The sequence below is a fragment of the Lissotriton helveticus genome, chromosome 9 (genome assembly GCF_964261635.1).
Source record: "Lissotriton helveticus chromosome 9, aLisHel1.1, whole genome shotgun sequence".
NCBI classification, from domain to species: Eukaryota; Metazoa; Chordata; class Amphibia; order Caudata; family Salamandridae; genus Lissotriton; species Lissotriton helveticus.
The window spans coordinates 484,879,820-484,905,056 of NC_136070.1; the positions used below are offsets into that span (position 1 = coordinate 484,879,820).

Here is a 25,237-nt window from a genome sequence, read left to right on the forward strand (position 1 = left end):
GATAGTCACCAGTTATGGTGAACTCCAACTAAATACAGTGCTCATGACTTCACCATTAATGGGACAGATTTAAATTAAATATGCTAAAAGATGTGAAATGTTAAATTACATATAACATTAGCATGAACACTATCATTGAACCAACTCTGAATATACTATTATTTATTGGTTTGATAATTAGTTCTTATTTACAATGTTGTGTTTTTACATGTTTTGGTGAATTTTTGAGGTCACAAGAATTAAATTTGGTGTGCACGTTATAGTGTGCATGGCTGTTCCGTGAGGTATATTACACTAATTTCTCAAAAACAACCCAACGAATTTACATCAAACCAAGAAAAAGAATTAGTCAAGTTCTCGATTCACACCAGGTTTGATGCAATTCTGCTCAGCTATTTTTCTGTAGCAGAGTGCAATGTTGACCATGGGAATTAAAATGGAAAACTGTGCTGTTCTGACCTCCAACTGCTTTACTCACCCACCCCCCCTTCCCCCAGAAGGATCTTCATTAACCCAGCAATGCCAACCCTAAAAAGAATAACCTTTTTTAAAATTGTGTCTAGATTCGTTAAAACGTGCCAAAGTTCTAGGCAAAAACGGAAAATGTTTTTGCAAAGGAAGCTCTGACCTAACCACACCTACCTACTGACTGCAGGGCCCAGCAAATAATTAAGTAGAGATATGCTCTTTATGGAATAATTTGGTTGGTCCTCAAAATAACTTTTTTTTTGTGTGTTTCTGCAACTTTACAAATCCTGGACAGCTAGGTATGGAATTTTGCATAGTATTGTTCTCTTTTCTGATTCCTGATCTTAGGGCTTTTATCTCTACACCATATATTCTTTTTGCACTCTATGCTGTATGGAGCAAATATCCTGAGGCCAGAAGTCATTTTCTTGATGCTTCTTCTGCTAACACTGGCATACGAACAGTCTTTGTAAATAGCCCTCCGTGCACCTCTGTTTTAGTACTGCTCCTGGTTTTCTCCCTCTGGCTTTTTTCTTGGAGCAAACTCATTTGTGCCTGCCTTCACATGACAGATGTGCCAAATGATTATAGCCCTCTGGGTCCGCTGCTCAAAGGAAGGTCGCATAGTTTGTAAGTGACCTCTTCTTGCATTTAACATTTTTCGACAGGTGGCTGAAGAAGCTTTCAAGCCATTTTTTTCGTCTTTAGGCTTCCCATTGGATATCATCTTTCTCTTATTTAGGTGCACCATGAAAAGACCTAGTTCTCGCCTCTATCTTTGTTGCGTCAGGTAGTTATAGCCCACCTCTCTTCTGATGGTTGCATCTCTGCTCTGCCATGATGATCTTCACCCACAAAATATACAGTCTGTCACAGAGCACTCACATAGATTGTGAAACATGCACACAGACAAGATGTTCTTCTCTGAAAAAAGAGCTATTGTTTTTCGTGAATCGGTACTCCAATCTCCAAAATAAGATTTCCCTTTTTCATTTATGTTTTTAAGGTCTGAGGATCCAAACAAAAATTACACAGACGCAAAACAAAAGGTTTGGGCCCTATCAAACAAATTTGTGCATGTTGCGGTCCTCCCTGTTTCAGGCTCATGGCCCCCGACTTTGCACCAACTGCGAAAATTTTCGACTTTTATATGGACCATCATTTGCAATTCACAGTCCTGACAAAGAATGCAGATGATACATGGGGCCCCCAATCAGGGTCTAAATCTTTCACATCGCAGACTCTGTACTACTTCCGAGAACCTGTAAATGTGGATGAGAAGACCTTATGCCATTCAGGATTTAAAGACGCCAAGAGAAGCTCACAAACCCTACTTCACAGGTTTTTTTTATTATGGGGGTCCCCTTAGGTGCCACCCCCCATCTATGTCCGGGGCTCAGTGTATGCTTACTCTGCCCATCATGGACTCATAAAAACTGTGTAGACTTTTCATAAATTAGCAACATGTGATTTAAGTATTCCTTTTCCAAACATGAATTACAGGTTGCCGCATGGCCAATATCTTATTAAAGTATATAACATAGTTAAAAATAGTCTGTTTCAAATGTTTTTAATAATTGTTTGCAGCAGTATACGTGGAACTGAAATAGAGATGTAATTAATACCCACATTGGATAGAACTATCAGTAACAACTTAAGATGACAGATTGCCTACTTGGGCAACATGTTGATTTGAGACAGGTTATAATTTGAAGTCTGCTTTCTCCTTCTCAAACACAGGTTTAAATGAGCAGTAGATATAGACATTACACACATTGCTCACAATGTAATACTTTGTGTGAGAAAAATCTGCGCAGACCAAAAATAATCACCCTGGTAATTAAATCCTTCATTCAAGTTTTGTGTGCATTGGTGTATAATCAAGAAAATATTTTTGATAAAAAAAGGACCATGCATTATGTCTCTTAAATCATGTCAGAGTGCAAAAGGAAAAAAAGATCTTACTGGAGTTCTATTAGTTAGTCTTTGGTGGAAGCGAGAGACACGTCCAAAAACTTCTTGGCAGTATCTGTTAAGTTCTTCTATCTCATCTTCAATTAATACAGCATCCATAGGCTCACTTTTCTGAATCAATTGTTCTCCAAAACCTATCAATTCATCAATCTTGTTGGTGTTTAATGTTATTTCTTGCTTGAAACCCTATGTAAACACAAATTACAAATATTTCAAAAAATCTTCCTAGCTTTAAAAAAACCAAATCATACCCAATGTCCCTCTTTGTACTACCCTGACCTGCTTCTAGATCCATTTAAAGCTTACAAGTAAATGCTGACACACTCCAAATTTGTTTAGAAAATACAGCATAAAACATATCACCATAAAACAACTATTTTACCCAAAATAAAAGTAAAATAGAGGTTATCTATGACAACATAATCCCCATCACCTTCAGAATTGTGCCTCACAGTAGGATGATTGAAGGCCTCTTTTGAAACAGATAAATAACATGAAGACAATGCTATGCATGCCACTGAATGTTTGCTGTTAAGATAATTGTTGGTTAGTCCATTTCAACTGCCTACTCGAGGCTAGTTTATTATTCTTGCAGGGTTTCAAAGGTGCAGTCTTCATTAACAGATGGACTTCCCCAAAGAATGCACAGGGATTTGTCTAGTAGCTCCATATCCAATGTTCATTAATCCAAAACGTTGTGACAAACTAACTGTTCGGTGTCTTAACGTGTCTTCTGCTTACTGAAAAAGAACAAAGGGCCAGTGCATCATTAGAAGATCTTGTGTCAATTTTCACTTGCCCAGTATTGGTGGAGGAGCCAAAAACAGCCTACAAAGGTCTAGTCAAGGCCAGGGTTAGGTGACCCACAAGATAGCAAGCAAGGAGCATCTGAGAGATCCTAACAAACCCTGCTCATAGGTGTCATAATCTAGAGGATTTTAAGAGTAATCTGGCTCTAGCAGAATGGGTCAGTCCAGTCATAAATTAATATGAAAAGCGAGCAAATACTTTCTCCGGAGAAGGATCCAACACTATATTGTGACAAGAAATGGCCAACAGATTGGCAGAGGAAAGCTCAGGCTCCCAATGTCATTACATAGTCCTTTCAGAATAGTTGTAATCTTTCCAAGTCATGATTGATGTCCAGCTACAACTTTGTCAACTCAGCATGTATGATATATTTTGGGATAATATGGTGGTAAACACTTTTGCTTGTCCTTCATGGAAATAGGAATATTACTATGCATTCGACTTTGTGGAGTTCAAAATATACTGCTTTGGCAGGCATAGATCCAGAAATAACTGGATAGTTATTTTCCTGGTACATTTTAACTACTTAAAAGTTCTATGCCTTTGCTTGATGGGCTGATAGCATCCTTTTACTCTGTACTACAGTGACCACAAGCATCACAGCTGAACCTGCTTTTCCCAGCCTTGCAATCTTAAAGGATGTGCAAAACCAGTACAAGACAAACGATTGTTGCTTGACTCATAACACAAACTAGAGTATGACAAATCTAGTGCGTTACTGTAATTCACAGTTAAACACGGATCAGCCAGTATTAACCCATCAGAGGAGGGGAGTGATATACCGATGCTTTCATCCAAGACTTTTTGGACCTCTGGTGTCACAATAGTTCATTTAAAAGCACACTGGTGTACTCTTATGTGCTACAGATTTCATAGGTGATGCTAAGTGTAAATTTTGATAGTAACTTTAGTGCCATGAAAAGCACTAGCCATAGAGAGGATCTACAGACCTTACTCTGGTGCAAGGTGTCCAGAACAATTTGGAAAATGGTTACTGGAAATTCCCACACACACCCTCTCCGTCACAAGACATGTCATGTTGGAGGAATCAATATGGTTCAAATTTGAACATAAAATATAGTGAGTAGTCCAGTCTGGAGCTTAGAAAGATAGAGGTCTGTCATGAGGATGACTGAAATGTAATGTCTAAATACTGATTCAATGAGCAAAGAAGTTCTGCAACAGATCCTGGTCTAGTTCATGTTTATTTGTGGAATGTTTTCCATCATGTATTTTTCCTTACAGTGATATCTCACAGATACTGAACAAGGCATTCTAACACTTTTTTTAATCAATTATAAAGTGTAGCATGAAGACTACAAAGACCTGTACAGACAATTTGGAAAGGGCACCCCTTCACAGTTCTCCAGGTCTCCATATGAGATACACGTATGTGAACATCCTTGCATCAGCCCTGTGAGCACAATATGAAAATAAAAGCTGTCATCCTTGAAACCTCAGTTTGATGTAGTACAATGCAAATGTCATCTTGAAAAAGGGTACATGAGTTCTTTTCACTCTAGGCATTGTATATGCCATATACCAATTGTTGCCAGATCGACTTCCTGTTCAAATGACTATTTGACTTCATTGTGGAGCACAAGTGTAAAATTCACCACAAGATCAAGGATACAACATCAGTTATAATTCACCTAACATAAATGCAGCACTACAGGATAGTTTTGTCAAGCAAACCATACCTCATGTGCACTTTAATGGGAATTAAGCACAGGCAGGACCAGGCTTGCTTCCCAGCTGTACACCATTGATTCCTGCCAGGACTGGATATGTTTAGGTTGGCCGTGCATTCTTTAATCATGTTCATTTTCCTATAGCGGATTTGGCAGTATCTCCCATGTCAGCAGAGATAACTCTGTGGCAGACTATCACTAACAAGCTTACCAAGAAACATTCAGCTGCCCCTCCCTGGTTAACATCTACTGAGGTATCTTAGAGAAGAAAGATTCTCCTTAAAGTCCCTGTACTTATCTTTGCGAATCTTGAAGGGTGCTCATTTTCCCACTTCAGGGAAACAATGCCTCTTAATTTGCATTAATGATATGTTATTCACTGTGCTTAATCTGTGCAAGAGTTCCAGATCACTGGTTTGGCCCATTACTCCTTTAGGGGGAAACATCCTAAATTTAGGACAGCCATTTGGAAGGTAAAGTTGATGAGTAGGCAACCATATTTCTGAATGGGATGTTGAAGAATAATATTTCGCTTGCAAGACAGGGCTTTGCTGGAGAAAGCAATAATATTCTTCATTTTATGCTCATCCCCTTACTTTTTCCACCAGCAAGTCCACTGTGAGGTGACAGCAGTTGTCCTTTAAACAAATGAAAATTAAGCTTACTTTCTAAACCACATAAGAGCACCCAGCTCTGATGGTGGGAATAAAGAACATCTGGGATATTATTCTGGGAGACAAGAAGTCAAAGTGTTCTATCTGATGCTACATATTAGCATACCTTTAAATGACAATTGAAGCTCTCAAAATGGGCACTCTATCACATCTTGAAGTAGCTTTGAATCAGAAAGTGTTTCTGTGCTCACTAGACCACAATGATCTAAAATCCAAGCATACATTTCTTTAACAGAGCAAGCCTTCACTGGCACCTCCTTTTAATGTTTGGGAACCCTTCCATGAGGCTTAACATGAGCCTTAAGGACAATTCCTTTACATAGTAATACTGAATTTACACAGTTATTAACTATAAGAGGACGTAAGAAACGTAGCCCTGTCCTCCATCTGACAGACACTTTAAAGCATGTAGGATAGAGGTCTCTGACTGAACCCAGAGAAAATAATTCCATCTCCCTTTTAATGGGCTCAATAAAAAAGAAAGCTATTCTCCAAAATAATAATTTGTACCAGAACTGATTGCGTTTTTCTGTCAGAAAATATAAGGGAGTCTCTCACCTGTATACATTTCCTTCTGCTCATCAGAAAAGATAATCTGTATGACGAGATAGTGCTCCTGCCTCTCTGGTGCAAGACATTGGAGTCTAAGACCAAGCCTTCTTAAATAGATTGGAGTATCTTCTTATGCCTCCTACCCCTGCTTTGCCCATTCCAAATAGGGTCCTATATATCTGCTACGTTAACATGCACGGCCAATACCATAAACCTAGTGCTAGTCAAATTCTTTACAGGAAAGAGCATGAACGTGTGTTTTGGGAATTCCAGAAGCATGTACAGTATTGTCTTTGTTGTAAGATTCTTTAGAAAAGGGTTTTCGGTCCTCCCATTGTGAGATTTAATCCTGAAGGTGATGCAAACAAAAAGAACAAGCCATGGGAAAAATTAGTTTTGCAGTTAAGCAACTTGTTCAGTTAACAAATGTTATATATTTTATGCTAATCCTTACAATTCACATGTTTTTGCTTTCTTAAAATATCTATTATAGGTCCATGTGTTGCCACCAAATAAATGATAATGATATGTCTAATATACTAAATTGATTTTTAAATTCTAGTCTACACCAAACACAGTTAAAACATAGCATCACTCCCAATATATTCTAGCTAATGTTCCAAAGGTAGATCGTCTTTACCAGCCATACACACATAACAGACACTAGAGATACATACATTTAATTGCCGCATCTTGTCATCAACATCACAATGAGAGAAATGCTCAACGTTGGTGAGCTGAAGGTCCATTTCTGTAAGCCAAACAAGAATGCTGTCCCTGGTTCCCTCGAACTCCTCCCTCTGACTGGTGAAGTGCTAAACCACGAAAGCAAGGAGGACAATCATTACATCTGAATAGTATCACAAACACCATCTACTGCATATAGTAATCTAACAAGTGGCATGCAACAACAGTCACACAGCCACAGATTCCTCTCACATACAAAGGAATCTTCAGGAATTAACATCAACTCAAATTTCTACATTAAATATGTTAAATTAATTCATGTACGCCATAGTCCATGAAATCCAAGTTGACAAGTAGAAGCATGTGTAACATCTGAGTGTATCTATGGCACACATAAAAGTGCTCAGGATAAAACCTACATTTGTAGGTGAATGTGTGGAAGAAAGTTGCTTTTAAATGCCATAATCTACTGCAGCCACAATTGACAGACAAGGATTTAATTGTTGGGAACTGTAGAAAGAACTCTTTCCGTACATTAAAATCTTGGCATACAAATACTTAAAAGTCAGTCATAACTTAATGTTTGTGTAGCGCTCATGAAGAGCTACAACTAATAGTGATTTATTACCGTTTTCTATTAGAAAGTAAAACTCAAGAACAAAAGGATAGGGTTTTTTAATGAAACATTCTATTGTATAAAATAGGGCTCCATACTTTTCAGGAGTCCAAGGGGCTAACAGGGACTAAAGGCTGACAGTCAAGGGGCCTGGGATTCTTTGACTCTGATGTCACCTGGTCTGTCCTGCTTGGGCTCTGCAAACTGGGTCAACTACAACCCTTTCAGGAATTTGGTACTTGACTCTCAGTGGTAGTGAAGGCAAGCAGTCATAGGCTTCTCAGGGATGTTACTGTGAGGGGTGCCACTGGCTGAGTGTTCAGCAGATATCTTACAGAGTAATAATGTGAACGTCTAGCCCTGTGCTTATCTTTGCAGAAAGGGATGTACTTTAATCCACATTAAAACTTAAAAGTACACACCAAACAAAAGTATGAGGCACTCAATCTCTGGTGCAGGACTACTAACTCATGAGTGACAGTGCCCCCTTTGCCTCTTCTACCTCCCTTAGTCCAAGGTATTCTGGTGCAGATGTCAGCACAGTTACACTGCTCCCCACTTTGGTCAGTTTAATCATTATTAAACACTCAGTCTCTCCATGTTTGCCTCATTCACAATCTGGCTCTGTGGTAGGCTTTTTACCCTGGCCTCCCGCCCCTCAGGCTTGGTCATCTCTGTAAGGGAAGACGCAATGGCCGCAGGTGCATCGTGCAGCTGCTCCACTTCCTATGAGTAATAAGGGTCACACAGCAGTGTCCAGCTATCCTCAGATGGCAGCTCTCTCCAGGCATTCAGCAGAATATGGGCATGCAGGTTCAGGTAGGTCATTCTTCCTACTAGACTGGGTGAGTTGTTGAATAAGCAGCTCGGCCCTCCCTGGTCGAGGCAGCAGTGCAATCCACTTTTGGTCACAGGTCTGGGATCATCGGCTGAGTTCCATCAAGGTGATTTAGTGCAGCAGCAGTTGGATCTGGTTGGGTGTACTTCCAGTCAGTACCTCAGCAGCTGCATAGTCACTCATGAACACAGTGACAAGTACCTCAAGGCAGCAGCTCACTTCCAGTGAGTGGTGTAGTCCATACAGGCACATGTTTGGACAAGTGGCATGGGGGTAGCCACAATACAAGCCTGTTCTGGCACACTTTCGGCAGGTAACATGGACTTATTCTACAGTGGCGCAGACCTCTCAGACACACATGGGTCAATTCCCACAGCTCCAACAGCAAAATCAATTAAGACACAATTGGTGAGTGTTGTGATTTAGCAATAATCTTTTCTCCAGCAGTGTATACTGCTTTGAAAACTTTGGGACCACTGCCACGGCTGCAACAGTAAGATTGGCAGCACCATTCGTTCAGGCACACTTCAGCAGTGACATGAATATTCTGCTATGCTGATGGTGACCAGTACCGAGCCTGGAGCATGCCAGTAATGATTCCATGAGTCTCTGTCTGACAGAGCCACAATACAGGGGTCAAGTGCTCTGGCCCACACAAGTAGTTTGCTCCTTCTGCAGGGTTGGCTCGCTCCTTCTTTCTTGTTTCAGGCAGGGTCCCCTGACATTCAAATAGAGAAGTAACAACTTTTCCTTCTGATCACACGCTCCACCTGATGTCCCCTCACATCTGGAAAGCCAGCCGACAGAAAGACACTAGCCTTGGTTACTCAGTAGAACTCTTGGTCATCGAGAACTTGGAGGTTAAACAACAAGTGGGTCAACAATCCCACTTTTACACAAGTACAGCAGACAGGGAATGTGTATTCTTTGTATCCACTTCCAAACCCGGTTTGAGTCGGATCTTCTGGAGTCAGTTTTTGTCTCGAGTGATGTTCCTGGTAGTAGGACAGTCTCCAGGCTGCAGCTCCCAAAATAGAGGCTCAACAAATATGAGCATTCTGCACTTGGCTATCACAGCCACATCAGACACTGATCAGAAGAGAGACAAAGGGCTGACCCCTTTCTAAAGGCCTTTTATACTCTGACAAGAACTGCAGTCCTACCCTTCACCTCTACTATCCATGAAATGGGAGTATTCAGGCAGACTAATCAAGTTCTTTCTGTTGCATATGAACCTCACTGGATTTATAAGGGGAAATTATATCTGAATTCCCCAATTCAGTGTCAAGGTCTCCCCCACCAATTCTCAAGAATGACAACAATACATTTCCACCTTCTAATAAAATATCCTTGCCTCCCTCTCTTGCATACAAGCAAGCCAGGGGCTTACAAAATGTAATCCACTTCATCGTGGATCACTGTGTGTAACATGAAACCATACTCATACATACATGCATCCGCTTGGGATATCAGTGCAGGGATCCGGGCGCGTCCCTGACAGTGGAACTTTACATGAGTGGGCTAGAAGGGCACAACTACTGTGACAAGAATAAAAAGGTCTGGTCACACTAGGATCATTGCATTACTGTGCTACATGCTTGAACCTGTGAGAGAGACAGTGATCTCCTGTCATTAGGAGAGCATGCTTGGTGCACCCCGTCGCGGTCCAAGTTGGGTCCATTACCGGACTCATATCAAGGGTCAAGCCTTGGCCTTTGCAGACACTACATTAGTGAGTGGCTGGGGCCCAAAAATTCAGAAAGCAGGATAGCCGATACTTGCCATTTGATAACTGAGGGGCACATGGTAGTACAACATGCATGGGACATCCCTAGCCCAACAATAATCAATGAAAGAATAATGATCTAATAAAACAACCTAAACAATTCTCCAAAACTAAACATTCAAAGGTGGTAATTGGTTACAACTCCAATCAACTAACACCTAATATGGCTCCATAAACAAGAAAATTCAATGTTGAGTCACAACTATTACAAATTTTCTTAGATACAGCACAGAAAGCTAAGGTGACATTTACAGGATGGATATCAGTGATGAGCTCGGTTCTAAATATAGGAACATAAGTATCCAATGTGCAGCACAAACTTCTCCCTCCGAAACTATACAGAGCCCAAGCTGCATTAACACAAAACAATGCATCATTGAACTATGAAGGGCATTACCAAAGATGAAAAGGAAGGGCGATATGTAATAATGTACCTGCTGAACAACACGTCTGTTAAAGATGGGTTTATTTTTTATGCTAGACCACCTCAGTGAGTCCTGAAATAAACAAGCTGAAATAAAACCTCAGTTTTATGCATGTGTTTGATGAACACCTATAAATAAGGACCTTTTCCCTCTTTTCTTGTGGGATATGTCATCTAGAAGCTTCTTATCCAATCCTGCTGGAACTCACTCTCCCAACAAATGTGAACTATTCTATCCTGCTGTGAATGCTGTATTTAAGAGCTCTCTTGGTTGCTAGTTGTGCTGTGACAAAACAACCTGATAGAATATTACAAAATATATTTTAGTTTGGCTGTATGGAAATTCATATTAGGCCACAAGAAAGGGACATGCCCAAGGAATGCACCAGGATATGACTTCCTAATTACAATAACTCACACATGAGCTAATCAATACAATAAAATGTGGTTATGTACGCTTTTTAAATACCCCAAGCAATATTATCAACCTGGAAGGCATGAGAAATTACAGCATCTAATTGAGCTATGCCCTTAAAATATGCCTACTTGGCACTATCTTAGATAATTAAGGGGATTCACAAAAAGACATAGGGCCTAATTTAGAGTTTGGCTTAAGGAATAGTCTTTTGTGATTGTCCCATTCACCATAATACAAGTGCATGTTGCCCTATGGCACTTGTAATACAGCGGAGTATCTCGTCCCTCAAACTTTAACTAAGGCCCTTTATTTCTAAACACATTCCTGTGCACATATGCAAGCAATACTGAGGTTTATGAAGCTGTAACCTATTTAACTGTAAGGAGTACCCATTGAACATTTATGATAATAATAACTTTCCTCAAATACATCATATTTATTTCTATTTACTCTAAGTTTAAGTATGTAAAGTTAGCACATTCTGAAAAATGTGCATGCATAAGGGTAAGAAATTAGACAGATTTCACAAATAATATTCTTGTCTTTTTTAACATGAAATGTTCACTTCTGAACAGGGTTTTTTGAACAGGGTCAAAGTGGCCTAAAGGCCAGTCGGCAGTGCCTGGTGGGCTTGTCTAACAGGTCTCTGTATGGGGCATTTTGTTTCTGGGCCTGTTTTATGGTTTGCCGGGCCAGTTTTTGCTGTTCATCTACAATAACATTTGCTGCATCAAGCTCAAATCCAAGCAGTCTTCGATACGTTGCAATACAGAATACATTTACATATTAAAAACTGCCCAAATTTGCAAACATGCACCCACTTTTTTAGCTATCGGATTTAATCACAGAGGCCACTTTTATTTTGGTGCCCGGGATATTTTCCGTCCCAGTCTAACCCTGCTTTTCAAACCTTCTACAAACCCAGTAACAGGTACTTTTAGCTGCCACTTTAATATTTTTGAATGATAACAGCACTGCAAGTGTTTGTGAATACCCACAAAGTTATATCTGTCGGGACTTGGTCTTATTTTAACTGTTTTGCCTGGCGTACAAGTTACTTACCTTCTGTAACGATGTATCTGGTAGAGATGATTCTAGCCGCAGATTCCTTAACGTAGAATTATCCCCAGGCATGAGACTGGATCCGGGACAAAATTTGCCACAGCATCTCTGTGCACCGAGGGCGGCACCACGTGACTTCACCCTGACGTTGTCCGCAGACATGATGTCAGCGAAATCACATAAGTCCCACCCGGGCGCGCTGATGTCAGTTTTCTTCTGAGAACTTTTCAGCGATACAACGCGGAGCCATCACAAATAAAACTGTGAGAATATAGGAACAGTGTGCGAAAAAATCAGGTAGACAGAAAGCAAAGAAGCGAATGGTGAGGAACAGCACCATTTGGGAAAGTGCCAGGCACTGAGTTACTGAAAGTCATGGAAGGAAACAGCAGAGCACCCCTCTGAGAAGCAACCTTGCAAAGCAAAGGCAATATCTTCCCTGGAGGCAAAAAACATGTGAAAAATGTCATAGCAGACGACAGAAAGTCTGCAACCACAATCTATAACCGTGAAGGGCAACAAGTCCGGAACAGATGAGTAACGACAAATTACCTCAAGACAACACCATCAAGGAGTGTCGTATCCCCTGTACAGAGATAAGGGCTGAGGCACAGCAAAGAGATCCCAATCCAGAGGACTCAGAAACCACAAGCAATGAAAAAGGGAGAAGATTATGAGTAGGCCCCACACTGGAATATCCAGGGTGTAGGGATGCAGAAGTACACAGGAACCTACCGTCCAATTACCAGAAAGGAAGGAGTGGAACAAATAAACAGAACGAAGCATCCTGCCAGGGAGAAAGTGAAAGAGGGCACTCGCAGAAGACAAAGCCACCCAGAGGGAGGCGAGTGCAGAAGACCTAGCTGAAGGTCCTCGCAGAACGGGGAGGAAGGGCGGGCTGTGAAGGAATCTGCGGCTAGAATCATCATTCCCAGATAAATTGTCACCGAAGGTAAGTAACTTGTACATCTGATAGAGACTACTAGCTGCAGATTCCTTAATGCAGAATAGATATCCTAGCCATTCCCCGAGGTGAGGAGGGTCTGCGAGAGAACCTCACCAGCTTGGAAGAACACAGGGCCCCAACAGGGGATGTGTCATGGAAACTGGAAGGACGGCCCAGCCCCCACCAAGCAGAAGTAAGCAAGAACAAGGAAAAGGGAAGGCCAAGATACCACACGCCAACGAGGGGCAAAGGGCATCCGGCAGAAAAACCCGGAGGGACAGACAGCACCAAGAGAGTACCAAAGGAAGCAAAGAACCACCCGCAAAATCCAAGGAGAAAAGGTGGCAGAGGCTGCCTCAGGAGAACACACCCAGCGAAGGGGACAGCTGAAAGTGCATCAGTCCCTAGGCAGGGGACAAGGCAGGAACGGCCCCACGGCCAAGAAGAGCATACGTGAGAAGGAAGACACAGTCGTGCAAAGCTCCAGCAGAGCAAGGGACAGGAGCACACTGGTACACGCCGAGGCCAGGGGAGGTGGACCATAACGACCAGGCGATGCAGCAGGCAGCTGGGAAATACTATGAAGTAGTGTGCCCAGAACAGCGACCCCCGGGAAGCGGCAAATATGTAGTACAGACCTAAAGCCGGCAACCAGAATACAGGAGAACACCAGAATATCCTAGGCCCCCTGGAACACAAGGCAGAGGACCAGGCCGAAACATTGGATAATAAGGTAGAAACACCACGACACGACGCCGTAGACGGCATGACAAAAGTCAGAGGCTGAAGAGGGAAGGCAAAATGCACAGAAGCAGATATCCCACAGGAACAAAGGGCAAAAGGTACGACAGGCAAGCTCTGTAGAAAAAAGATACTGAGCAGGACAGAACCTGGAGCAGCGCAAGCTGTGCTAAGGCGGAAGAAAAAAGGACCGCACCAAGCGGTATACAGTGACGCCAGGGAACAAGAGGAACCCAAGAAGATATTCACACCCACCCAGCTTAGGACAGAGCTATACAATAGCCAACAAGTACCCCACCTAGGGTATGACACGTCCTAAAACAAAACAGGGGAACACCTCTTAGGGAAACCCACAGCGGAGGTCAAGAACATAAAAGACATGTGGGTATCACCACAGGCAGCTTACCAATCAGCCAAAAAATACACAGATGGTCCAACCTGAGGACCTATACGGCTTCACTAAAGGCCAAAAAACACACACCACAAAAGCTGAAGGGCTGTACCAGCAGCCAAAAGTACAGAGAGGCTAACCGAAGGACCCTGAAGGCATTCTAAGCCACACACAGCACACAGACGGACCATCCGAAACACTAGGCCCAGAGAAAGGTGGGATAAACACCTCCCATAAGACACCTGAGGACCGACAAGCCAAAGCTTATGGAGGGGGAGGAGGTCAGAGCCCTGCAAGAAGTTGTTGAATAGCGGAACCCGCGTGGGTGTTAAACAAAAGAATCCCATCAAAAGTAAGGTCAACAAGACGCTCCCGAAAATTCTCCGGGGAGACGCTATCCCACAACCGAGCATGGCGGCGGCGGGCCAAAGAACTCGCCATAGCGCAGGCGAAAGAATCAGAGACATCCAAGGCCGAACAGAGAATAAATGCAGCTTACTCCCAACCATCCAGCACATGGTGCCGCAGATCAGCATGGACACCTACGTGGGAGGTGCGGGACAGAAGGGACTCCGCGGAATCCCATAGGCCGCAGTTGGCCCTGGCCAATACACACAGTGTGTTGAGCGCGCAGAGCAGCACAGCACTAGTGGGAGCGAAAATGTTACGCACCCAGGAGTCCAACCACAGGGCCTCCCGTGACGGAGGGAGCAACACTGAAGGCAAAGAAGGAAAAGCAGTCTGCAGGACAGGGCCCTGGGCAGATGGGTGGGAAAAAAGACAGACTGTATTGTGAGGGGCAGGACGGTGGCGGTAGAGGAGCGGCTGAGGCACCGGATCCCCCTTAGCAGGACGCCCCCAGAAGAGAGTTGTGGAGCGAAGCTTCAAATGGAAGAAGCGGCTCCCCTTCACCACAGCCCTGGCGGAGAACCTCCAACAAGTGGTCCGTTGGGAGTGGAGTGACCGGGTCGTCCATTTGCAAAACGCTGGTGGCTGTGGAAATGGCCCGGGCAAAGGCTACACTCGCCTCCGTAGGGCGTCGTGGGGGAAAGAGCAACTCTTCTGTGGGCGAAGGCTGCAAACTAAGCCGCCCGTCCTGTGCCCTTCTGGAGGAAGAAATGGCCAGCCCCTGAAGGATGGAAGACCCATGGACGAGTGAGGGGCCTAAGGGGTCGGCGGAGAAGCCTGCAGGGCAATCAACTGCAAGGTGCGGAAGAGCGGGTCCGGGGGCTGTGGATGCGGAGACAGTGTAGAACCTGCCCTGGAAGCCACCGTGGAAAACGCAACGACGTGGCGCCCAGTCTCCGGTGAAGAGGAGACAAGGAGACGACAATCCTCCGGAGAGGAAGGAACATCGGAGGAGAGTTGCCGATCCGACGTGGGGACGGCGCTGGGGAGTCCGCCATAGGTACCGGTGTGTCCTCGATCGGCGCCGAAGTGCCCACCCGGGGTGCGGAGTCGACCTCCACCACCACGTGCCTCATAGGAGAAAGTGGCCAATGAACGAGGCAGCCGCATGCGCAGAGGACCGAGAGGGCCTCGGGGAGGCGCCCTGGGTCCCGGCCTCCACCCTTGGCGCAGCCAGGGCTGGGTAGGAAAGCAGTCAGCGCCGGAATGGCGTTGTCTCAGCCTCTGGTAAGACAGCCGCCTGCCCAGAGGACCGAGGGGGACTCAGGGACGAGCCGCGAGTCCCGCCGACCTCCTGCAACACCACAGGAAACCCAACGGGGTTTCCCAGCAAGGCAGGGGCGCTGTGGGTTGAAGAGGGGAACCATGTAGGGCCGCACCTCGACGATACCAGCCCTCCAAAACCTGAAGCCGAACTTGTCGGAGCAGGGGGCGAATCCGCTGGTGAAAGGCCCCGCGCATGGCGAGGGTTCGGCGGACGTCTCAGGAAGAGGAGGGGGCCCAAAGAAGCCTGCAGAGCCGCAGCGAAGGCCTTCATTTGGGCCCTTGTTGCCCCAAAGCCAGGAAACGGAGGATTGGGTGGCGACGAGCGAGGGCGCACGTCCCGAGAGGAACCAGCGCCCTCTGTAAAACGAGGACAGGACCTCAGTGGCAAGCTACAGGACATACCGGCGGGCGAACGACGCCCCTGGGGCCTCGGAGAATGATGATGTCGCAGCCCGAATCTGCAGCTTCTGAACCCTTCCGAGGTAGGGGACGGCCGATGTGATGAGACCGATCTGGACAAGCAGGCCGAAAGCAATTTCATCCGGCGCTCCCGCCGGGACGTCGGCTTGAGATGCTGACACGTGTCGGATTCCGTAGCATCATGGTGCTTGCCCAAACACTACATACAAATAGGGTGAAGGTCCGTCGCCAACATCTGACGCGTACAAGAAGCACAGGTCTTGAAACCCAAAGGCATTGCACACTGTTCCCAATGCAAAGGTGTTAAAAGAGCCCTGAAAACAGGTCAAGGGTACTCCCTCCGGATCCGCGTTGCACGTAGAAAAGAAGGAAACTGACATCAGCGCGCCCGGGTGGGACATATGTGACCTCGCTGACGTCATGTCCGCAGACAATTTCAGGGGGGAGTCACGTGGTGCCGCCCCCGGCGCGCAGAGTTGCCATGGCAAAAAAAAAATCCGGATCCAGTCTCATGCCTGGGGATAATTCTACGTTAAAGAATCTGAGGCTAGTAGTCTCTATCAGATCAATACTATAGTCTCCGGGCACTCTCACTTCCAGCCTAAATTGTCACCTTAGAATATATATTAATGTGTATATTTTGTGAATCGTACACACTTGTAAAAGACTTCTTTGCATGAAAATGTATGATGATGCTAGCTCTGTGAATCGTGCTCCAGTTTGTTGTAACAAGTGAGACCTAAGCATTTTAAAAGTCATGCATACCAGGCCCTTCTGTTTAGCCACAGAGTAGAGATTACAGGTGATTCATCTTGAATCCATACACATAGCACATTAGATATGGTTTATCGGGAAGGGAGAGGGTGATTAAGATAACATGTGTGAGTATCTATTCTTACATATCTGTGCGGTTCATGACAGCTCCTGTCCCAGCCCCATTCTCCCTATGGAAGAAGTGTGGGACTAGGCAGGGCAGGATTCTGCTTTCTACATCTCAAGAAGAGTGACTGACGTGTTTATCCTGGGTTCTGGTTCATCCTCAAGGTGGGTTAATTTATATGAGTGAAGTGCTTGCAGTATACATATGCTTTTTTCTAATTACTCTGGGTGTAAATTATATCGCTAAACTAAGAAACGAATGTCAAAACCACTGGAATTTGAGTTTATGGTAAGAAAAGCATCATGCCTATAGCACAATTGACACTCCTATCGTGCTCAGTTCACCTCATTGTCCACCAAGTGCAAAACATGGTGGGGTGTCAATGTGGTATGCATTGTGCATTCCATTACAAAACAGTGAGTATCAGTGAGGGGGTTTTAAACCATAACTAACCTTTAGCTTTGTTTTTCAGTGAGACTCTGAGGATTTTTTTATGATGTATAATATCAATCTATCAGGCAGCAACCCCTGTTATGAAAGGCCAATAGCCCTGAGCAGATGGGCTTGGGTGCAGGTCCTGACAGTTGCTAATTTCACTGCACATGGCTTTCAGCCTAGTGCAGCAACGGTTGGCCACGGTTCATGGCCTTCAGCCATGCCTGTCGTGTTATCTCTCCAGTCAATTAGTGCCTGCTGCAGCCAGCATGAGGACTGACACTATGAAACTAAACACAGGCTGTAACCTGCCACAAAGCCTTGCGCCCAATGCTTGAGTCAAGGAAACTGCTGAAACTCATGGTCATTATGCTATGTGCGTGTAGTTTGGCCACAGGCCAGGCCAGGCCATCTGCCCAAAGCCCATGGCTAGCAACCCCCTGCTGCAACTAGGGCCCTGCAAAGAAGGAGCTAATAGCAGTGCCTGGCAGTAGGATAACCCCATACCTCTCTCGTGTGACTTTTGACATTGTAGATTTCTTTTTATATTACATTGTTTTAAAGTATGTAGGTTTTTATATTTTTGGGGGGGATTTGGGGACCCTGGAAGCAGGTTATTGTCCCTAAAAAGGCTGTTTCCAGGTCCAATCAACCACTTAGCTCCGCCCATGGATTTGTTTTTAAATATTTTTTTAATTTGGGTCTATTCTGATTTTGTACCTGTCTTCGAAATTGGTACATAACTAAATCTTTCAGGTCCACAAAAACTTGGTTGTTCTGGGGTACTAACACACCACCAAGGTTAAAACAAAAATGGTTCCAAGATTTGTCTTTTTAAGATTTTTGTAGTAGACAAATAAGCCTTTCATCGTGTAATGACACCCACACCAGAATTTCTGTGCTGCAGGCGGTCAATCAGAGCTTTAGGATTCACAGACCCAGGATTGTGTTTGCAGACTTCAAGTGGATGATAGGGGAAACAGCTCGTTGCTGAATCACTTTTAATTTTATTTGGGTCCTTGAGGACTCTTCTGAGAACTCAATGGCCAAGATATACAAAAGCGTTGGTCAAGCTCACCCAACATCCTGTCCCCAAGACTAATATCTCACATACTACTGAACAGATTTATACCAACCACGAAAACAAGGTTTTTGAGTAAAGTTCTACTTTCATGCCAATTTTGCATAAATCCATAGCTGTTTTGCTGTAGCTGTGAGCAGAATTTCCAGTGGAACGTAAAATGGGAAAACACATATTCTTACATCATCCTCAGCTTATTTCCCCCTACACCTTTGCGATCCCATTTAGCACTAATGTTCAAATCATTCACATTCAAGAAAATGCTCTAGATGCCAGAGCATAATTGCAATCCAAGTCCTACTCTACTTAATACCTAACCATCATTGTTGTGTATAGCGTGAACAAGACACTTACTGGTGACAGAGCGCTTTACAGATAGTGTACAAAAGGATGGGATAGAACAAGCAGAAATAGGGAGACATTAAATAAAAAATAAAAATACAACATATACAGATATATATACACGCACTAATGGTAAAGAGAAGATTGCAGCACATAGAGTAGCATAAGCCCAGGCCTAAGCATATTCCAGCATGACAAGAGGCATCGAACAGATAAGCGAGGACAATCGATCGAGGGGAGAAGGAGAAGAGTTCAGTGTGAGAGGAATTTGTTGGATAATAGAATTGTTACTTTTTTCCAGAAGATGGATGTGGATGGGTTGCAACTGATCTCGGTAGGAAGAGGGGTGCAAATTATTGGGACAATTCTGGAGATGGATCTGTTGTAGGTTTCATTTCTCTTGAATTTTGGTGGCTTAAGCAGGAAGGATTGAAGGTCGGTGTGATATGATCCTTTTTTTTTTAACTAGCAAAGGGCCTAGCTGCTACATTCAATGTGGCCTTTAGTTATGCCAGTGAGTTTTTCAGGGTAGTGCCACCGTAGTCTAATTTAGATAGCACAAGGACATGTACCACAGTTGTGAGGTCTACTCCTGGGAGGAAAGGGTTTAGTTTCTTAGGAATAGGCAATTGATGGTTAGTTCCTTTAGTGATGGCACTGATTTGTTTTTGCATGGAGAGGTCTTTGTCCAAGGTTATACCTAGGGACTTGGCAGAGTCGAGGATGTGTGGGGTGCAATTCAAGGCAGTGAGAAAAGGGAGCCAGTCTTTGACGGTGTTGGCAGACGGTGCAATCAGTAAGGATTCATTCCTAAGGACATTGAGTTTGAGGTGGTTACGGGACAGACAATATTGTGTTTTAGTCAAGGTGTTGTTGAGGGTATGGATGTCCTCAGGGGAGGAGATTTTCATGTAATTCAGTCACATCTTTATTTTGGCTCACCGGCCATAAAAGAGGATGTTTAAAATAAAATACAGAAAAATATTTTAAAACCATCAATACAACTGTGCAACAGTTACTGTTTCATAAAAATTACCAGCAAGTAAAATCTAACACTCTAAGATTAAAATGTTACAAACAATGTAATTTACAATAACAGAATTAAAAGAAGAGGCGGTTTGATAGTTCTAGTCCCTCAGCTGCACAACAGTGTCTGTCTAAGCCTCCACGTACACAGCAGAAACAGGGAAACTGCAAAGACTATAACCTGCCTACTATCACTTTGTAATAGTCTACAACCCGTCCTAAAATTCCGAAAACCCACATTGCAACAGACTGGTAAAATCTACCTCCTTCTGAAACCTTGATAGAGGGGACAAAAGGACAAAATGTCCCCAGGTGATTTTACCTGTGGGCAGAGTGGACAGAACTGGTCCTGGTCACCAGGGTAGCATTTCCATGTGGCTGTAAAAGAACGAACGGGCAGAGTTCCTATACAAAATGTAAGATATAAAGTCTTTGCGTGGGGAGGTTCAATCTCGTTAAAGAACTCAACCAAATGGCAGTCCACTTTGAACTCCAGAAAAGATGCAATGAGGGAATCAATCCTAGTAGTGTGCAGATGTAAACTGTCAATGTAGCACCAGTAAGCCCCTTTCGTTCAGAATTGAACACTCAGGGAGAGGACAATACATTCTCATACGCAATCTAGTCCAAACAAGCTTTCAGGGACCCTAGTCAGGCAATCTTACAGGCACAAGGTTGCTCCACAATATCTTCTAGGCATCACGAAAGGGCGAAAGCTCAGGGACTGTCTAGAGTTTCTGCCAACATAGGAGTGGTCTTAACCCAGGTATATCATTGATCCATCTCAAACCATGATCCAGCAGCAGAGGGACAAGTGGGGTACTAACAGGGAGATTAGTTAGACCGCTATAAAAACGTTTTTCTGTCAGTTCTAGTGGTCTAATATCGTGAAAACCCCAAAGCTCCTAACCATATAAAGTGTCCCCTAAAGTCTCAGTTTTATACATTTCTAGGACCGGTGACACTGGGCGAAATAAAGAGGAGCGATGGCCCTCAAAATGCCTCCACAGTATTGCTCTAGCTTGAGCCTGGACATCTGGACATGGGGGGCCAAACAAAACATTCAGTGAGCATAACCCCTAAATAATGAAACACAGGAACCCTCTCCAGTGGCACACTATTAAGAGTCAAGTTAGGGCAAGAAATTGAACAAGGTTTAAAGACCATACATTTTGTCTTGTTGAGGTTGATCTCAAGCCCCCTCTGCCTGCAGAAATACCCAAAACAATCCAGAACCTTCTGGCTCCCCATCGTGGATTTAGATAGCAAAAGGGTATTGTCTGCAAACAGCAGGGCCGGAGTCCTAACCTCTGCAAGATTTAGGGGCATCACCCTCACATTTCTCAAGCTGGGATACCAGGTCATTGATGTACAGGAGAAAGAGGGTCAGGGCCAACACACACCTCTGTCTCACTCCCATATTTACCGGAATGGAGTCTGTCAATTCGCCCTGTGGCCCACATCTAACTTGGGCAAAATTGTTGGAATGCAATCGGACAATAGTTTTTAGAAGGTACCCTGGGACTCCCAACTCCGCCAGAACAGCCGACAGGGTATTTCTGGGGACAAGTTCAAAAGTGGACCTGAGGTCCACAAAGATTACACAAAGTCTGACACCCCCTCCCCCGTTTTACAAATTTCAAAAATAGCAATTGCAGGCGAAAGACCTGGTAAAATATTTCATTCAATGCCATCTCTAAACTATGCCTACAATGGGTCTAGAACATTTGAGTCAGACATCCACTCGGTCAGCCTATTCAAAACGCAAGCTGTCAATAAGGCTGAATGGTCTATAGCTGAATGGTAGGGAGCTGCAACACTTTCAGAAGATTGAGACAATTGTTAGCTCCTGCCCAGATGGGAGGGGTGGTAGCACCATTCAATATAGCACTGAAGAACAGGGAAAGATAAGGGCACCATACATTTCTATAGGACTTAAACAAATCACCAGGCACCTTATCCAACCCAGCGGCTTTGTTTGGTGTAATCCAATCTAATGCTGTGGAGATCTCAGAGTTAGAAATCTGGTGGGCCCAAGGTAGCGCTGGCTCAGTAAGATATCCATCCGAGAGGGCACAAAGAGATTTATTGAATAATGCCTGGGGAGCCTCACTGGTAAGCACTACTTGGGTCGAGTCCTGGTAAATGCCCGAGTATAGCTGAGAGAAGTGCTCAGCCCAGGCAAGGGCAGAGATGCCACTGTCCAGTGGAGCTTGAATGCTAGAGGCAACAATCCACAAAAAAAGACAGTAATGCTTGTTTTTGACAGCAATCAGCATTGAGATCCACTTAAACCATTCACAGGTTCTCCTGGCGCCAGAAACTTTAGCTTTATAGTGCAATATAGCATCCCAAACGGCATCTCTAGACCCAGATTTAATGGATCGGAAGAGGGCACGTCTGGCCTCTCAACACACTTTGGAAAACCAGGGAGCTTCTTTCTTCCACTTGGGAATGGATTTAAAATCTCCCAAGAATAGATTTCATAAGGTGGCAAACATAGTGTTGTGAATACCACTCAACCTCGCCAAAGTGTTTGGAGAGCCAAGGGGCATCATTTTGTCTATTACTGCCATCAAACCGATGGACACAGCCTCAAACACCTTAACCAAGGCTACTTCAGAACCTAGCAAAGATCTCCACTTTAGTCTGCACAAGTTATTGGATGAGGCCAGCCTTCTTTCAAGGGGTTTATCTGTACTCAAAGAGGTGTTGCCCAAGGATCTTAGGGTAAGCCCCAAAGCATTGGGATCACTATCCTGTCTGGGGACTACAATCATATCCACCAATAAATGCCATAGTGTAATGTCAGGGAGGATATAATCAATAAGGTTGGTGCACTGTGATAGGTGATACGTGTTAGACCCTTCCCTGTCAGACTTGGTTCTCCCATTGCACGCCCAGAGGCTATGACTAAGTATGAATGCATTGAGATCCAGCACAACAGGGGACCACCTCTTTATTGGGGGAGGGGGAAGAAAGGGCAGAACACCCCAGAATTGGTGCTTTTCGCCTAAGGGAACATCCAAGGAGGCAGCCAACGGCCCAAATCTACAGATGGAATCACCTGCCACTATTTTAAAAGAACTCAGAGGGAGATCTGCCATATGGGTACACATCTGGGCACCAATCTGGTCAATGACATGCAGCTCTGCGCCATTGCCCATGGATCTGCAATAGTGATGTTCATATAAATTGGGTCTCATCAGTATAGATGTGGTAGGAGATATGGGAGAGTTAGAGGATTTCAGTTAGGGGCTCTCTATAAAGGTTAAACAATGTCGGGGAGAGGATACAGCCTTGGGGTATGTCTAGCAACAGTGGAGGCTGATCGGAGAGAGATTTCCTGATTAGGATACATTGGGATCTGTTGTGTAGAAAAAAGTAGAACCATTTCAGCATGGTGTCGGAGTGGCCCATTTTGTGTTCTAGAAGGTTTAGAAGGGTAGCATGGTTGATGGTGTCATAAGCTGCTGACAGGTCCAGTAGGATAAGGAGGCAAGATTCATTCTGGTCGAGTGAGCATAGGGCATCGTCGACAATGTGGACCAGTCTCTGTGCTATGAGCCGAATCGAAGCCAGACTGACAGTGGCCGAGAAGTTGGAATTGCGAAGCTGTAGGTGGACACATGTTGCTATGTGTGGCCAAAGTAGAGATGTTGGAGATAGGGCAGTAAATACTGGGGTCGAATTGGTCATTGTTTTTTTTTTTTAATAATGGGTAACCTGGCCACTTTTGAAGCTGTCAGGTAAGGAGCCTCGGGTGAATAAGGCTTTGACTATCATAGTCCATAGTGGGAGTAGGAGGTGAATGGACTCATTTAGGAGTTTTGAGGGGAGGAGATCATTCAAGTGGTTGGAGTATTTTAAGGAGGTCAGTAGATTCAGGATGCCATTTTCATCGAGGGTTTTGAAGCTAGACCAGGCGGTGTTATTTTTGGTGGGGTGGGGGGATTTTCGGGCATGTTTCATGATCAACTGAGGTTTAAAGGAGGTTCATGTGGGAGAAGTTTAATAGCATTCTGGATATTGTTATTGATAATTGTGGTTTTCTCAGCAAAAAAGGAGGCAATGGTTTTGCAATTAGGTAGTGTTTTGTTGTCAGTGGCAGTGTGGTCACTTTTGCGGGTCGATTGGTTTTTGATAATTTCAAACTGTTTTTTAGGTTGATTAGTTACAGTGTCAAGTTGATTTTGGAAGAAAACTGCTTAAGTCCTAATGTGGCTATTGTAGTCGCTGCGTCTTTGGTGTAGGAGTTTGAGGATGTCCAGGGAGGAGGTATGTCTCCATGCTCTTTCTGCAAGTATGAGGTGACGCTGTTCTTCGTTAAGGTTACAGTTGAAACAGGGGTTGGATCTTTTGGACAGGATACATTTTAGTTGTTTGGGGGCAAGGGTGTCCATGATTTTGGAAATGGAGTTGAAGTAGTGATCAGTGAGGTCCTGGGTTTGTTCATGAAGGGGGTGGGAGCAGGATGTTGTTACTAAGCTGATATAGTGTGTGAGTTAATGTTAGTATGTCTTGGAACCAGTGTTTGGCTTTCATTGGTTGGCCCTTATAGGTGGTTGACTTTTTTTACAGGATGAAGATGATGCAGTGGTGGTCAGTCCAATCGCAAGGGGGAATAGAATCAATGTGTAAGGTGTTCTCTTTTGCAATGATTAGGTCTAGGGTGGCTCCTTTACTATAGGTCAAACTATGATACAGTTTAGGTCCTGGAAGAAAGATTTGAATCTACCTGATCTGTTCGATGAATTTGTGGTTTCCTTTGGGCGGGTGATAAAATGTGTGGAGGGAGCCCCTTCAGTTGTTACTGGTGTTGATGTTGATCTTAAGGTAATCGCAAGAGGACAGAGACATATTTTGAGATTGTTTCCTAGAAGTGAGGATCTGTATTTACAGACTAGGGCCCCAAGTATCCTGAATGGTCAAGTCCAGTGTTTCCCAAACTGTGGTCCGCGGACCCCCAGGGGTCTGTGACACATTCCCAGGGGGTCCGTAGGCAACAGTTTTAAAAGCACAGAAACGTTTCTTGTATAATTAGCAGCTTTCCAGCAACAATAAAAGTGTCAAGAGAATGCCAGTGATTAATGTACCTCCTTAAGAGCAGGAGAGTTTTGTTCAGTGGCAGCTTTGATTTAACTAATGTAGCACAGAGGGTTAATGTGCCTACTGGAAAGAACGTGTAACATGCATCTTAAAAAGCAGTTTTTTATGTGCCTAGGTTCCTGGTTACTGCTTTTGTCACAGAGTTTCGTTTGTTACTGTGCACTTCATAAGTGACAATCGTAATCTAGCAGA

At 44.1% G+C, this 25,237-nt stretch overlaps 1 protein-coding gene across 1 annotated transcript in view; it reads right to left on the reverse strand.

Annotated features, from left to right (window-relative positions):
- The window catches only part of SYNE2 (spectrin repeat containing nuclear envelope protein 2), a 1,843,566-nt gene that overhangs the window by 97,345 nt on the left and 1,720,984 nt on the right, over positions 1 to 25,237 (reverse strand). Inside the window, exons 137-138 of the mRNA XM_078660317.1 lie at positions 6,847 to 6,984; positions 2,434 to 2,628 (exon numbers count right to left, since the gene is read on the reverse strand). Coding sequence (XP_078516443.1) covers positions 2,434 to 2,628; positions 6,847 to 6,984 — 333 coding nt within the window. The remainder of the gene's footprint in view (positions 1 to 2,433; positions 2,629 to 6,846; positions 6,985 to 25,237) is intronic.